This window comes from Notamacropus eugenii, chromosome 2 (genome assembly GCF_028372415.1).
Source record: "Notamacropus eugenii isolate mMacEug1 chromosome 2, mMacEug1.pri_v2, whole genome shotgun sequence".
NCBI classification, from domain to species: Eukaryota; Metazoa; Chordata; class Mammalia; order Diprotodontia; family Macropodidae; genus Notamacropus; species Notamacropus eugenii.
The window spans coordinates 476,588,763-476,601,388 of NC_092873.1; the positions used below are offsets into that span (position 1 = coordinate 476,588,763).

General features: G+C 37.5%; 2 protein-coding genes across 4 annotated transcripts in view; one reads left to right on the forward strand and one right to left on the reverse strand.

The window, feature by feature from the left end:
• The window catches only part of FIRRM (FIGNL1 interacting regulator of recombination and mitosis), a 76,743-nt gene extending 69,154 nt beyond the window's left edge, over nt 1–7,589 (reverse strand). Inside the window, exons 1-4 of one of the 3 annotated variants that reach the window (XM_072648681.1) lie at nt 7,479–7,589; nt 5,178–5,217; nt 1,411–1,499; nt 160–264 (exon numbers count right to left, since the gene is read on the reverse strand). In XM_072648681.1, coding sequence (XP_072504782.1) covers nt 160–264; nt 1,411–1,499; nt 5,178–5,217; nt 7,479–7,589 — 345 coding nt within the window. Of the gene's footprint in view, nt 1–159; nt 265–1,410; nt 1,500–5,177; nt 5,218–7,228; nt 7,355–7,466 lie in introns of those variants that run through there. The other 2 variants (XM_072648683.1, XM_072648682.1) reach the window with 2 other exon arrangements.
• Nucleotides 7,590–7,718: 129 nt separating this feature from the next.
• On the forward strand, nt 7,719–11,891 carry METTL18 (methyltransferase 18, RPL3 N3(tau)-histidine). Its single transcript, XM_072648690.1, has 2 exons — nt 7,719–7,865; nt 10,435–11,891. Exon 2 carries the CDS (start codon nt 10,670–10,672, stop codon nt 11,819–11,821), a length of 1,152 nt encoding a protein of 383 aa, XP_072504791.1. The 5' UTR covers nt 7,719–7,865; nt 10,435–10,669; the 3' UTR covers nt 11,822–11,891.
• Nucleotides 11,892–12,626: the final 735 nt, after the last annotated feature.

Below are 12,626 nucleotides of genomic sequence, written 5' to 3' on the forward strand. Positions count from 1 at the left end.
GATGTGCTGTCTTCCTTTATTAGGATGTGAGCTCCCTGGAGTCAGGTATTCCCAGGGCTTACCACAGTGTCTGGCATATAGTAAATGCTTGCTGACTTGTTGACTTATCTACATAGTCTTTTAAACTCTTCTCCCCTTAATGAAAAGGATTTTACTTACCTGTAAAATATTCCTTAGTGTAGCCTGGAGTTCTAAATTTTGGCTCGATAACTCTCTTGCCTGACTGGATAAATCATACATCATGTCATCAAATAATTTTACAGTCTGTGGAGGCAAAGAAATTTGTACTGAATAACAGAAATCTCTAGAAACGGACTCAATTTTAAAAGAACATAAAACAGTATACTTTGACTTTTGTCTATTTACTTAACAACTTCCAAGATAAAAATTTAGAAAAATATTACATACTGCTATCGCTCCTATCTGAGAACAAACACAGAATCTGAAATTACCCTAGCAATACTAAGACATTTGTTTTCTATATAACCCAAAACCAATTCTCTAAAATTAAATTTTTATGGTGGAGAAATTAAAAAATGCTGGTTTTTGCACTAGTTCACCAGAAGAAGATATGCATTTAAAGCTATTTTTCTCTAATAATGGTGAAAAAGTTTGTGTCAAGCTAGCAACCTATCCAATTTGATTTCCTATTTCAAATATATATTCTTTCTCTCAAAATCAGCTGTTCTCAAAATAGCTCAGAATGGGCTATGTGACAGTTTCTCATGGGATACTGTGTCTAGGCTTAAGAACATGGCCTCACATTTGCACTAAGATTTCTTTAAATGAAATGCACCAGACTATGGAACAAAAACAAGGCAAGTGACAACTGGGTAAAAAATTCAGATTTCAAGATGGTATTAAAGAGCCTACTTTGAACCTTACAGATTACAGATGATCATATATAAAATCTTTGTTAAATCTGTCAACTGGTTAAATTTTCCTAATTTCCCAGCTTTTTTATTGTTGTTATTGTTCTTAAGGATTTATTTTAAAGATGTGGATTGCTTTTCTCCCCAAGTAATGGAATTTCACAACTGTCATTAAAACACATGAGAGATAAACAGGATGAATGAATTTAATTACTACATTATCAATTCTGAATTTTCATTTAGTTATTTAAACAAAAGATATAAAAATTTTTCTAAGACAAGGGCACATGGATATGAAGTTAATTTTGCCACTGAACATCTAATAATTGTGTTAATTCCCTGGGGCACTGAGAGGTTAAGTGGTTTGCCCAGGTCACACAGCTAATATGGGTAGCAGTCAGAATATGAACCCAGGTCTTACTGACTCTAAGGCTGTCTCTCTAATAGTTGATATTCTAAATACAAATATATTGTCAATTTAAAGCTTTCCTTCTTAATTTGATTTGTAAACATATAATACTATCCATAAATGTCATACCTTTGGTAATACTTGTGAAAAAAATGACTGTTCCAATGCTAAGTAGTTGATATGAGGTAGAAACATTTCTGTAAGAATCTTGAGAATTCCTACAAAGTGAAATATTTGCATGCTTTTATGAAAAGATCAATTAAAGTCAGTAAAATTATGGCAGAGACTACAGTATACTAATATTAATATGTATAAGAAAAATTCAGGCATAGGTTACATTTTTTTCAAAATCACTATTATAGATGTCTTTTGTTTTTATATCACCTCCATTACACAATGTATCATTCCCCTCCAATCCCTTCCCAAGAGCCACTTCTTACATAAGAATAAAAAGGGTTAAAAAAAAAAACCACCCAGCAAACTTAATATATCAAAAAACTCTGACATTATATGCACTGTTCCACCTCCATGGTCCCCACTTAAAGGAGAAAGGAAAGCGCTTTCTTATCTTTCTTTGGGGTCAAAACTGGACATCATAATTTCACATTCAGTTTCAATTTTTTGTTCTTTCCATTGACATTGTTGTAGTCATGTATACTGTTTTTGGGGGGTTGTTCTTACTTCATTTTATAGCAATTTAAACAAGTAAAATACAATAAGTATTTATTTAGGACCTACTATATAGCAGGTCCTGAGCTAAGCACTCAGAAAAACAGTTAGTCCCTGTCCTCAACAAGCTTACAATCTAAAAAGGATAGACAATACACAACAGGAAATTGAATGGGGGGAGCAGGCAGGAGATAATGATGGGAGAGTCAAAATCAAGCAGAGAAGCTGGTATGAAATAAAGAGTTGGCTGGGAACTGAGCCTGCTATAAAGGGAGACGATGCGCAGTCCTTTGCTCTGTCCTTCCAGTCATCCAATTAGGGAAGCAAAAGCAACTGAGGGTACAAAGAGGTAAGAGTAGGAAAACGAAAGAAATCTCCCTGATTGGTATGAGCTTCTTGGAGAAGGGGGACAGATAAGGAGGATGGAGTAGAAAGCAAGCAGAAGCAAACAAGTAGAAGCAAAACAATCTTCCCATGATGCTCTGTGTTCATCATACTCATTACTTCTCATGACACAGGAATATTCTATCATTACATTTACGTATCAGAATTTGTTTCATCGTTCCCCAGAAGATGGGCATCCACTTCTAAGAATTATCTAAAAAACATTTTCAATTTAAAATGTCAAGAATAGTCATTTACCCATTTTTAGAAGAAAAACCATCAAGTAACTAAAACCAGAGTGATGTGTTTTTAGAGAAAATGTTTCCCTCATGTCAAATGGAATTATGCAAGTAAAGAGACTAAACTGTTCATACTTTTTAACCCAGCAATCCCAAAACTAGAGTTACACCCTAATCAATCCACAAGAAGTTATTAAACACCTACTATACGCCAAGCACAGGGCCACACACTATGGATGCAAGAACAAAGAATGCAATTATCCCTACATCACAAGGAGCTGACGTTATAATGGGGACAACAAATAAAATGGTAAGTACATACAGTGTAAGTACAAAGTAAACAAACACAAATATATACAAAGTAGTGAAACACAAGGCAGTTTGGGGAGGGAAGGCACTAGCATTTGGGGATCCGAAAAGGCTTCTTGAAGAAAATGGACTACTGAAAATGGACTATATGACTTGAAAAACAGCACTATTTGTAGAAATAAAAAACTGGAAACAAAATCAGTGGTCAAAGACTGGGAAATGGTTAAGCAAATATGCGGTATTTTAATGTAATAGAATATAAGAAACTGTTATAAATATATAGAGAATACAGAAATCATGGGAAGATTAACATGAATTGATGTAAAAAAGAAGCATTACCAGGAAAATAACATACACAATGACTGCAATACAGTAAGTAGAAAGGACAACAATAAAAAACCACACCACCATCTTGTGAATTATAATAACCTAACTTGACCCCCACCCCCAAAGAGAATACACTTTCCTATCTTTGTTGAAAAGGTAAGTGTCCAGGGGTGTGAAACACTGAATTTTACTGCTGCACTTATTTGATGTGTTAATTCTGCTCAACTGGATCCCCCCCGCCTGTTATTTGTCTGCTTTCCAGAGGAGTATAAGGCAAAAATCTTTCTAGATAAAGTGATAAAGACAGTTTTGCCATAACAAGAATGACAAGCTAGCATTTATATACTGAGCTAAGGTTTACATACGTTAACTCATCCGATCCTCACAAAAACCGTAAGAGGTAGGTACTATGGTATTTGTATTGTATTGTATTGTATACTACTGATGCCTAGTCTTGGTCCCAAAGGACTATGATGTAACTCCCACCCTAAAAGTGAGGGATTAATGGGGAGGAAGCCATTGAGAGGAGAAATGACTGTATTATAAAAAACAAAAGGCATCAATGAAACTTTTAAGAAATTAAAATAAACATTAAAAAAAAAAGCCACACCAGAAAAAAGCTAATTAGAATCTCTAGCTTCTTTAAACACTCACCTGAACTGCTACGCTGCTTTGAGTACTCCTCCCTAATAATTACCTTGTATTTATTTTGTGTATATTGTGTATACAAAAGCAGTCTAGTGTAGAGGAGAGAATTACACTAAAGAGTTGGAAGACCTAAGTTCCATTCCAAATTCTTTAGTGTACTGGCTACGATCCTAGGCAAATCACTTAAAGAATGTGGTGTGGCTGCCCTAAAAGAAAAAAAAATGCTATTAAGATAGGCATAAATTTGGGAGATGGTCCTACTCAACCGTGTTCTGATCAGGCTATATCTGGAGCATTTCGTTATGTTCTGTCCTGGGTGCCATATTTTAGGAAGGATGAAATAAGATAGTGAGGGTTCAATGGAGGGTAATCTGAGTAATACATGGAATTGTCTCCATACAATTTGAAAAAAAATTGGGGATGAATAACAATGACAGAAGAGTTAGGGAAAATATGATAGCTGTCTTCAATATCTGAAGAGCTGTCATGTGGAAAAGAGATTAATCTTGTTCTGGTGGGCACCAAACTAGAAAAAAGATGTGCAAGTCATACACAGAGGCAGACTTCTGCTTGATAAAATAAAACACTAACAATTAAGAGTTGTCCAAGTGTGAAATAGGCTACCTCAAGGTAGTACACTCTCCCTTTACTAGAGAGACCTTTAAGCAAAGATTGAATGACCAATTGTATGATATACTGTAGATGGGATTCTTGGTAAGGTATGGTTTGAACAAGATGGCCTTTGAGATCCTGTCCAACTCTGTAACAGGAACAGGACCTGTGTCTGTGATTTCTTTGGTGTAAGAACTCCTTAAAAGAGGAAACTTGCTACTAATGCAAGTCAGCATTTTATCTGCAACATATAGTCTTAAAGAGTTGCCTAGCTCACCAAGAGGTTAAGTGTCCTGCTAAGGGTCATACAGCCCAACTATCAAAGGTGATAAATGGTCCTGGCTCTGAGTGCAGTTTTCTATCTACTTCATCATGTTTGCTCTCTTTCCAACTCTGAATTCTATAATTCATATGTATACACACACACACACACACACACACAAACTTATTCAGACACCACATAACTAGAAGTGTGAAAAGAACATAGATTCTAACATTTTGTATTCCTTTTTAGAGAAAGCACTATAGCTTGAGAACTAGGTCAAGTACTTTATGTTCAATAAATTTAACAGTAGCTATAAGAAATAAAGAAATGAAAATTGATTTTCCAGTGAACAAACAATAATAAAAGGCATTTCCACTGATTCAGAATCTAGACTTCACTGACACCAAAATTAAGAACCACACAATCAAGACATTCTTACTTACGTATATGATCCTTCCAGTTATCAGAACACTGATACATAGAGTAAACTAATTAAGGAACACCAACTATAATTTCAAATAACCACCACTTTGAAAATGGGCTTTCTAACAATCTGAAAATATTAGTCATTTCAACAAGAACCTTTCTTGGAATGTAGTGTCATACACATATGAATTTAATACAAATATAAACAACATATTGTTGAATTGAACATTGGAAATTTTCTTAGTACGGTCCTCAACAAAAATCCTGTCTATAAACACAGCCTGAACACAATCAATTCAGCATGAAGTTATTCATGTTAATTAGTATACAGCTATGTTACCTTTCTTATTCTAAGATTAGAAATAAAGCCCTAGCTAACATGAACATCAGAAACATGTATTTATAGCTGGAAAGAACCTCAGAGATTATCTAGTTCAACCCATTCGTTTAACAGATGAGGAAACAGGCCCAAAGGGATTAAAACTTATCCAAGGTCACAAAAGAAGTAAGTGGCAATGTCCAGATAGTTTTATACAAAATAGTTCAAATCCAATACCATATTATAAGATTTCACCTCTTTGAGAATCTCTACAAATATTAACGGTGAGTCCTTGAGTCACAAATAAAGGTTACCCTATGGAGTCTTCCCTGAATGAACATATTATGGAAAAAATTTCCCATAAGGCACAGGTCCCTTAATATTTTTTGACTGATGGTTGGTTCCCTTTAACAGTCTGATGAAACACTTCTCAGAATGTTTTTAAATGCATAAAACAAGAGGCATAAGATCAGAATACCAATTACATGAAATATGATTATCAACTTTTTTTTTAAAGTTCATTGATCACAAATTAAGAACCCCCTCCTATAGGGAGACCTGTCTGGGCTTCTCTTTCCTCACCTGCAAAATGAGGGTCTTGGAAAGAACACACCTAGTCTTTTCTACCTCTAGTAGTCTATGAGATTTTCATATTAACGTTTTTAGGTCTAGTGAAGTAAACTATTGGCTTCCCTCACCCAATAATCAAGAATCTGGACAAGGCTTCAAATGACCTGGGTTCAAGTTCCAGCTCCCATATTTAGAACCTATATGACCCAGGCCTTTTACATAACTTTTCAAAGTCTAGTTTTTTTAATCTATAAAAACAATTAAATACTTGCAATACTTTACAAGATTATCATAAATTATAAAGTAGCCTGTAAGATACTATTATCTTTGCTGAATTCTTTCAGATACTAGATTCTAAAATCAACATTATCCTACCATATTCTAATATTTAACTAATCATCCAAATGCATTTAATTTTTAGTTTTAAGATTATATTTTTCTTTTTTTACCTTCCCACATTATAAAACCCACTTTGGAGAATAATTCTGCTGTGGAAAATTTGAAGATGTGGTCATAGATTTTAGAGTGCAAAGAGCCCTTGGAGTTCTTAGGATCATATATAGGTGAAAAGGACCTTCGAGAGGATCTAAGATGATGGTAACCCCATAGATTATAAAAGAAATTGGGACCCCGAGTTAGTTGTTATTTCACACAATTAAAGAGTTTCTGAGGCGGGATTCCTCACTTCAAACCCAGCATTCTTATTACAACTATGCCATGCTGCCTTCCTTCAATCATGTCGTTCAAGCTCCTCGTTTTACAGTTAAAAAAAAGAGTACCAGAAAAGCTGAGCCTTTCAAGTGAGACAGGCGGTGATCTGAAGCGCTGTTACAATTTCTGCGTAATTTATATACCTATATAAAAGAATACTATAAATATATTTTTTCAGTTGTTTTAGCCGTCATGACTCCATTTGGGGTTTCCTTGGCAAAGATACCTAGGTGGCGTGCTAGTTCCTTTCCCAGCTCATTTTTCAGATGAGGAAACTGAGGCAAAGGGGGTCACACGGCTATAAGGCGTCCAAGTCCAGATCTGAGCTCGGGAAGGCCGGGCATCCTATCCGCTGCGCCACATATCATGATAAGTTATTTGGAATCAAACTCCTAGATGTGGCCGAGCGGGGCCTAGAACCGCCAGCAGGGCGAACTCTCTCAAGGATCACCAAGGCTGTACACTAACCGCGGGGGCAAAGCAACAGAGGGGATACGCCTGGGAATCCGGGGAGCAGCAGGAATCCAAAAGAATCCCCAAAACACTGCGGAGAGAGCGACACCCCCAGAACAGGGCACCCCGGCACCGCTGCCCACCCCGCGACCATCCGGCCAAGGCACGAGCCAGCCGCGCTCCCTAACGCCCCCCTTTACAGGTGGGGGTGGGGGCGGGGCCGGCACCTCCGCGTCCCTCCGACCCAGCAGACCTTCAAGGATATGAGAAGCCGGGGCAGGACGGAAGGCAGCTCCTGACGACACAGGTCCTCGGACCAGCTGGCCAACTCCTCCAGCACCACGCTGCTCGCCGGCTCCGCGCGGTCCTGAGACATTCTTTCTGACCTAAACCAGTCTGGCCGCTTCAAACGCGTCCCGCCCTTTCCTAGCGCCGGAAGTAATCCTCCACTTTCCCGTCATGCTCTGCGAAACTCCCTCCCCTCTCCCGCAAGATCTCCACAGACGCCGGCGTCCGATTGGAACAGAGCGGAGCGGAGTTACTGCGCATGAGCACCACGCGCGCGCTCGTCTTCCCGGAAGTGGGAGATGTTGAACGTGACCAAGCAGAGGATGGCGTCTCAGAACCCGGGCTAGGATGGTGGCCCGATAGGGTGAGGAGGGATTGGCGGGGAGTGAGCCAGACCCGACCCACTCCTAGGAGTCCCGGGATGGTGGCGGGATACCGGGCTCGACCCACGGCCTTAGGGAGGGCCTGAGCTTCCGAAATCTGTCACTGGGATCTTCCGGGCTGGGCGGGGGAGGGGCGGTGTCCCGTATATGGAATCTGGTTTTTGCGGGGATCAGACACAAAACGTCACCCCAAAAGCCTGGATCTCCTGCCCCATGACACGGATAAAAGGGGAGCCTCAGATTAGCTGTAGGCTGCTAAATGGTGCAGTGGATAGAGCGCTGGCCTGAGTTCAAATTCTGTCCCAAATACTTACCAGCAGTGTGACCCTGAGCAAGTCATGTCCCGCCTGCCTCAGTTTCTCTCTATGTATGTATGTATGTATATATGTACATATATGTATGTAAAACACACACATATATGATAAATAGGAAATAATTAGTGGAGGGAAGGTAGTAGAATTAAGAGGGATTGAAGGAGCCTTCCCGTAGAAGGTGGGATTTTAGAGGATCATATGAGATAATATTTGTAAAGTGCTTTGCAGACAAAACTTAATGTGCTATTAAATGCTTGTCATTATTAGTATTATTAAACTTAGGATCTGAAAGTTCTGGTCTGAATCCTCTTTCTGTGCTTTGTAAATAAATCTTAACATGCGATTTATTATTGCTAGTTATTTTATATATTATAACTAATGCTAATTATTATTGTTATTAATAGTAGATTTGGGATCAGAAAGACCTTTTTTAAATCCTGCCTCTGACATTTAGATAGGCATGAGCAAATCACTTAACCTAGCTAAACCTCGGTTTCCTCATCTGTAATGAGAGGCTAATAATACCTGTAGTACCTATGAATGCAAAGGGCTTAACAAAAGTTTAAAAATATTATATAAATATCAGTTATTATAATCATCTTAGTCATCATGAAAACAAATTAAACAACTGTTGAAGGTGAACCCTCTATGACCTGATGCCTACCGTGGATGAGGCCTTGGAACTCTATGTATTCTTAGCCTTCTTTCAATGCCTGTAAATTGTGAGATTTTTACTGTATGGCCTCCAAAGTCATTTCCAGCTCGATATGTGTGACCTAATTCAGTCCCCTCATTTGACAGAAAAGGAAATTGAGTCCCAGAGAGGGACAAAAATCTACACAAAAACCCTTCAGTGGCTCTCACCACGATTTGGCTCCAACCTACTTTTCCATCTATATTTCACATTACTACTGTTCATAGTCTGTAGTCCAAATGAATTGTCATACTATTCCCTATTGCTAAATATTATCTCTCATCTATAAACCTTGCACAGATTGTCCCTCATGTCTAAAAGACCCCTTCTTAGGATCCTTTTTTCCTTCAGTGCTTAGTTTAGGTAGCAGTTCCTACTTGAAACTCCCCAGAACTCCCCAAGTGTTAGTGCTGTCTTCCTGCTCATATTATATTTTTCCCCTTGTATTTAAAAAGTAAGTAGAAAGTAAATTCTTAGAGGCGTTTGTCCTTAGTTTCTCCCTGCACCTCTCACGTTGTTTAATACGTTTTTTAAAATGTATAATTGAATTGCCTTAGGTCACACTCTGAGCAGAGCCAGATTCAATGTCTGACTGCAAATCCAGGTTTCCTTCCACTTTACCATGCTGCCTTCATTATCGTCATAAGAAATGGGACATTCTGTTGAATTCTAGATCTCCTGTCTAACCTGCATTTCCCATATGTAGGCAGTCCCACTTACAGAGGGCTGCAGTTCCAAAAGTTATTTTGTAAGTCTTTTGTTCGGGACTCATTTATTTTTCCATAGAGCTAATATCTCAGTGATTAAATATATGCAAATACAACTCTAACACTGACAGTTCTATCCTGAATTCTGTTGCTCTTGGGAGCAAGATCCTTGGGCAGGGAAAAAGAAACAAGCTTCCTGCTTATAGACCCTGCCTTAGGCAAATTTTGAAACAAGCAAAAAAAATTGCCTTTGACATCCTTTCATTTCCTTTTCTTCATCTCATCTCATATATTCATGCCCCATTCCCCAAGCACCTATTTCTTGGAACATAGGATCATGTTTTTATGCTATGCTGTTCCTGTCCCCATCCTCAATACCCTTCCTAGGTCTGTACTATTGCCAAAGGACTCAGCATTTCTCTTTCGATAGCCCCCTCTAGTCTGGCCTAATTTGGGAGGGAAGCAGTCTGACTGATCCAACTTTAAGTATTGTAACTGGAAACCATTCAACCTGGTTTTATCTTTGTGACTCCAAGATTTTGTAAGTGTTTGTTGATTCAGAACTTACCAGGGGTACCTGAATTTGTTAAATACATCCTTTGTTTTTAATTTCACAATTTAAGAAGATTTTTTTTTAGGTAGGAACCAAGATAGCTATCCTAAACTGTTTCTGCTTTTCATAGTTTTTTCCTTTGGCAAGGTTCCTAGGAGTAACAGGCAAGAAAGTGGTCATATATGCAAATTTTTTGTGTCTTGGGATGTTTATATCACAGATCAGCAAATTGTGACATTCTGGTTTGATAAATTCAATTTTGTTTCTTTTTTTTTCCTGTAGCAAAATTGAGAGATGATAAAAGCATGCAAGACAACAGTGAACTCAAGAACATTGTACTTGTATCTACAGATAGAGATATTTGGAGAGAGATTTTTCGCCGTAGCAAGTCAGTTATGGCATTTTTCAGGAAGAATATCTTTTAACAAATTCATTGAATGAGTATTGGAATTTCCCCAAATCAATAGTGACTTTCACCACTACTTCATATTTTGCTTGTGGTTATAAAACATTTTGCATGCCAGAGTTTTGTCCATTTAATGAAAAGATGGCATTCCAGTTTAATTTTACTATAGACAGCCACCTAGAAAATGAATTACCAGCCCTTGGAGATGAGGTCTCAGGCCTGGAATCTTCAGGAAAGACTTCAGTCTTACAGAACCAAAAAGGAAAACTAGAAGATGGAAAACGGTCCTCAAAAGAATGTGACCTATCTGAGGAGCCTTTATGGAGATGCAAATCATCAGCAGAAGTTAAAGCTTCTCAAGTCTGTAACAACTCACTGGTTAAATCAGATGAAATCAAAAGGGATCCAAAAGAAAAACAGCCTTATTTGAAAGTAGCCAAAGAACACGATATCCCTAAAGATTTAAAGAAAGTGGTAGAAAATAAAGTGATGGAAGTTATACCACATCTCCAACATGTAAATTTGTCAGTAGTAAAAATGGCCTTTTTGAAAGACAACTCTTGTGGAGAAGACATAGTATCCAAAAGCCTTTCTTCTCATTCTGATCTCATCACAGGTATCTATGAAGGAGGTTTGAAAATCTGGGAATGTACATTTGACCTTCTAGCTTATCTAGCTGATGAAGAAGTACAATTTTCTGGGAAAAGAGTGCTGGACCTTGGCTGTGGAGCAGGGCTTCTGGGTATAATTGCCCTCAAGGGAAAAGCTGAAGAAATCCACTTTCAAGATTATAATAGCACTGTAATTGATGAAGTAACCATTCCAAATGTAATAGTGAACTCCACTTTTGAATGTGAAGATGATGAAGTATGTGAACCAGATTTGAAAAGGCGGAGGAACTCAAACCCATCACAAGAACTTTTAAGCAAATGTCGATTCTTTTCTGGGGAATGGTGTGAGTTTTCCAAACTCGTGCTAAGCAACAAAAAAGCTTTTACAAAATATGATGTCATTCTTACCTCTGAGACCATTTATAATCCAAGCTATTACAGTGCTTTCCACCAAACTTTAGCTAATTTGTTGGATGAAAATGGACAAGTACTTTTAGCAAGTAAAGCACATTACTTTGGTGTTGGAGGTGGTGTCCATCTCTTTCAGAAGTTTATAGAAGAAAGAAATGTATTTGAAACTAGGACCCTCAAAATAATTGATGAAGGACTAAATAGGATCTTAATTAAAATAACCTTTAAGCATGCCCACTGAAGTCCAAATTCAGTACCTTTTTTTAAACATATTAAACTGTTGACTAAAAGATTTTTGATCCAACGATCAATTTTCTGTCTCATTAGTTTCTTTATGAAATTATCCTAGTGTTACCTTTCTTGTTTTCCCTTCTCTACGAAATAAGAATTCATCTACACTAGCATGATGAGAAAAAGGAAAAATGAGAAAATGATACACCTAAACACCCTTTATCAATTGATCATTTTGGAACCAAATCCCATGTTCTCCATTCTCATTATGTTAAATGAAATTAATATCCAAAATATTTACCATCTGTTATCTGAAATTTGCAACTTACTTTCCCAACCTTGTAGACCTTAATTCAAAAGTAGTTAGTAGTTAGATGTGCTTGGTTTATTTTTGTGATTAAAGTAAGCATCAGCAAACGTGAGGCACAAACATGAGGCACAGCATGTCCCAAAAGTCTTAGTACAGTTTAAAATTTTAATAATTTCAGAAATGCTACAGACCTAGAAAAAACATTTGAAATGTTAATTGTTTAAAATATTAAGATACTGATCTAGTTAATTTTCATACTTTGTAAAAAACTTTAATCAGACACTGTTAAGTGGAAGAAAGGATTGATTTGTAATCCTAGCCTAAAGATCAAAAAGGTTTTCATGTACACATGACAGTTTTGATGTGACCTCATAAGAAAAAATCTAATGGAGATCAAGTGGCCAGTGAAGAGGACCTCCTCTACCAGTCCATTGGTCTGAGGAAGTATAATCCAAAAACATAATGTATTATGACAGGGTACTCCATCTTATTAAAATGTATCTTT